Source organism: Cebus imitator, unplaced genomic scaffold (assembly GCF_001604975.1).
Source record: "Cebus imitator isolate Cc_AM_T3 unplaced genomic scaffold, Cebus_imitator-1.0 Scaffold102, whole genome shotgun sequence".
Classification (NCBI taxonomy): domain Eukaryota; kingdom Metazoa; phylum Chordata; class Mammalia; order Primates; family Cebidae; genus Cebus; species Cebus imitator.
In genome coordinates this window covers 1,971,088-1,974,126 of record NW_016107417.1, presented here as the reverse complement: position 1 = coordinate 1,974,126, position 3,039 = coordinate 1,971,088, and the positions used below count along the sequence as shown (strand labels likewise).

The window sequence follows — 3,039 nt, the reverse complement described above, 5'->3', positions numbered from 1 at the left end:
GGCGGAGGTTGCGGTGAGCCGAGATCGCGCCATTGCACTCCAGCCTGGGTAACATGAGTGAAACTCCGTCTCAAAAAAAAAAAAAAAAAAAAAGACTATGATGATGATTTAGTATCCCAATTCAGACCTTTTCCTGCTGCTGTTTTCTCTCCATCTCCTCCCCAGGCTCAGACGTGCAGCTTCTGGAATACGAGGCCTCAGCTGCTGGCCTCATCCGATCCTTCTCTGAGCGTTTCCCAGAGGATGGGCCTGAGCTGGAGGATATCCTCACACAGCTGGCCACAGCCGATGCCCGATTTTGGAAGGGCCCCAGTGAGGCCCCATCTGGCCAGGCTTGAGGAAGATGTGTGTGGCCTCTCCCCCAACTCCATCAAACCAAGGCTGCAAATGGCCCTCCATTCATGTGTGTATTTAGGGGCTAGGGGAGGGGAAGGGGCAGGAGCATGGACCTTGGTACTACCTCAGCTGAGGGTGGTGACACTAACCGCTTCCATTTGTCAGCACTTTCCAGCTTGCCAAATGCTTCCCCTCTGATCTCATTTCATCTGCACTGCCATGTGTGGGGTGAGCAAGACAGGGCTCACCATCCCGTCTACCAGATGAGGAAATGGCAGTTCTGAGAAGTCACTGGTCTAGATCCCGCAGGAGGCACGTGACAGCTAGGGTTCAAAACCTTCTCACCAAATCCAATGCTCCTCACGTATTAATTTTATAACCAGACAAATAAATATCAGAGACAACCACCATCTTTGCGGCGTGTGTGGCTCCTCCTTGCCTTTGTCTGACTTCTCATTTGCTCCCAGCAGGAGGGTGATGGGCTCAAGGCCTGGGGAAGGGGAAAGCCTCCCTTCCACAAGACGTTGACATTATCTCTAGATGATATACAGTCACAGAGCTGAACACAGCATGATTTTTGCAGCCCTCCTTTGTGGCATTTCTTGCTTTTTTTTTTGAGACGGAGTTTCACCCTTGTTGCCCAGGCTGGAGTGCAATGGTGCGATCTTGGCTCACTGCAACCTCCTCTTCCCGGGTTCAAGCAATTCTCCTGCCTCAGCCTCCTGAGTAGCTGGGATTACAGGCCCAGCTAATTTTTTGTATTTTTAGTAGAGACGGAGTTTCACTATGTTGGCCAGACTGGTCTCGAACTCCTGACCTCGTGATCCACCCGCCTCAGCCTCCCAAAGTGCTGGGATTACAGGCGTGAGCCACCGCGCCCAGCATTCTTGCATTTTTAAATGTTCTGGTAACCTACAAACTCAACTTCAGTCAGAATCCTCTGCATTTGCCCCTTAACCCTCGTGTTTTGTTTCTCTGTGCCTGGACCTCTAGAATAAGGCAGTAAGACAGGACATGGCTCCTCACCGAGTAGCCATGAAGATGGAGACAGGAGTTCGTTTTGCTGCTCATAAATGCTAGAAGGGGCTTCTTTCCAGCTCTGGAAGCCAGAGGGCCCTGTGGCTGACCCAGAGATTGAAGGACCCAGACACCTGGAAAGGTGGCTCTCATTGGAAAGGAACAATGATAAATGAGCTGGGAAGAGAGAGTCCTCAACCCAGGAAGGTGGCCAGCGCGTCCTCCCCAGGGACTCCTAAGCCTGGCTGGGAAAGCTTGACGCCCGGAACCTTTGTACTCGCGCTTCCCAGCGCTCGGGCACTATTGGGCGTTACGCAGCAGCAGGGGCGGGGCTGGTTGCCAGGACGACGCCTGCCAACATGGCCGCTGTGTCCTCATCGGATTCCGACGGCTGCGGAGCTGAGAGGTGAAGGCGGGGCTTCTCAAAGCCTCCTTTTCTACCTGTGTAAAGAGGGTCCCTTGGTCCCTGGGCTCTGGGCTTCTGTTCTCGGGCAGTCTGGAAGGACTCTTAGACGTCAGATAGGAAAACCGAGGCCCAAGATGTGCATATATGTGTCTGGAGGTCGCTCGGTGAGCCATTGGCGGAGCCCCGGACTTGTACCCAGACGTTCTAATCTTATGTTCATGAGTGACCTGTACCAGCTCGCTCGAAGTTTTCTTCCCCTCCTGTGGGACTCACTCCCCAACTCTCTTTCCCCCACTCCCAGCAATGAGGCCAATTCGAAATGGTTGGATGCGCATTACGACCCAATGGCCAACATCCACACCTTTTCTGCCTGCCTAGGTGAGTCTCTGGAACCAGGAACCCTGGCTTCTAGGGAGATGGGGAGTTAGACGATGGTCCTGTAGTGAAGCCTCTGGGATTCTGAGACCCTGGTTTTGGCCCTTTTGTTTTACAGCGCTGGCAGATTTGCATGGGGATGGGGAATACAAGGTAAGCATATCACCCTAGCAGAAGAGTTGGGGGCAGGGGGGCGTACCCAGAAATGAGATTTTCCGACGGCTGAAAAGAGGCCCAGCATACTCTAGAATTCACATACACTGTGAAAAAGCACATTTCGCGTTAAATTTTGCTTTTATGTGGAAAGTGAAGAGAACTTATTGATTTCATAATGCAGACTGCAGAAATTAAAGCAGATCAAATATTTCTGGGGATTCTGCTAAGACAATGCCTCTTAATTTAGTTAACATGATTTTCTTGTTGGAAAGGCAAATTCCTTGGTTGGGGGCGGGCATTAGAATCTGGAGGGAAAGTAAAAGGGAGGGAAGTGAGAGTTTTGTATTTATCAAAAGATTTTAAGATTGGCCATAAGCTGTCAATTGTTGAAGCTGGATAATGGGGTATATGGGGGTTCATTATATGAGTCTCTCCACTTTTGTATATGAATGAAAATTTTCCATAGGAAAAGATTAAATTTTAAATTTAATTTTAAGGCTGGGCATGGTGGTTCAGGCCTGTAATCCCAGCACTTTGGGAGGCTGAGGTGGGTGGAGCACTTGAGCTCAGGAATTTGAGACCAGCCTGTCCAACATGTGTGAAAAATTGTCTCTACTAAAAATACAAAAATTTCCCTGGCATGGTGGTAGGCACCTGTAACCCCAGCTACTTGGGAGGCTGAGGCAGGAGAATCACTTGTGAGCTGAAATTGTGCCACCACACTCCAGCCTGGATGACAGAGTGAGACT

The 3,039-nt window shown here is 50.4% G+C and overlaps 2 protein-coding genes across 11 annotated transcripts in view; both read left to right on the top strand.

Annotated features, from left to right (window-relative positions):
- DPP3 (dipeptidyl peptidase 3) overlaps positions 1-746 on the top strand; it is a 31,748-nt gene extending 31,002 nt beyond the window's left edge. For all 5 annotated transcript variants that reach the window (XM_017537059.2, XM_017537056.2, XM_017537055.2 and 2 more), the window contains one exon: positions 166-746. In XM_017537059.2, coding sequence (XP_017392548.1) covers positions 166-338 — 173 coding nt within the window. In that variant the 3' untranslated portion in view covers positions 339-746. The remainder of the gene's footprint in view (positions 1-165) is intronic.
- A 901-nt stretch (positions 747-1,647) lies between these two features.
- Positions 1,648-3,039, top strand: part of BBS1 (Bardet-Biedl syndrome 1) — an 18,799-nt gene continuing 17,407 nt past the window's right edge. For 4 of the 6 annotated variants that reach the window (XM_017537048.2, XM_017537049.2, XM_017537047.2 and 1 more), the window contains exons 1-3: positions 1,648-1,759; positions 2,061-2,137; positions 2,253-2,287. In XM_017537048.2, coding sequence (XP_017392537.1) covers positions 1,713-1,759; positions 2,061-2,137; positions 2,253-2,287 — 159 coding nt within the window. In that variant the 5' untranslated portion in view covers positions 1,648-1,712. The remainder of the gene's footprint in view (positions 1,760-2,060; positions 2,138-2,252; positions 2,288-3,039) is intronic. The other 2 variants (XM_017537051.2, XM_017537050.1) reach the window with 1 other exon arrangement.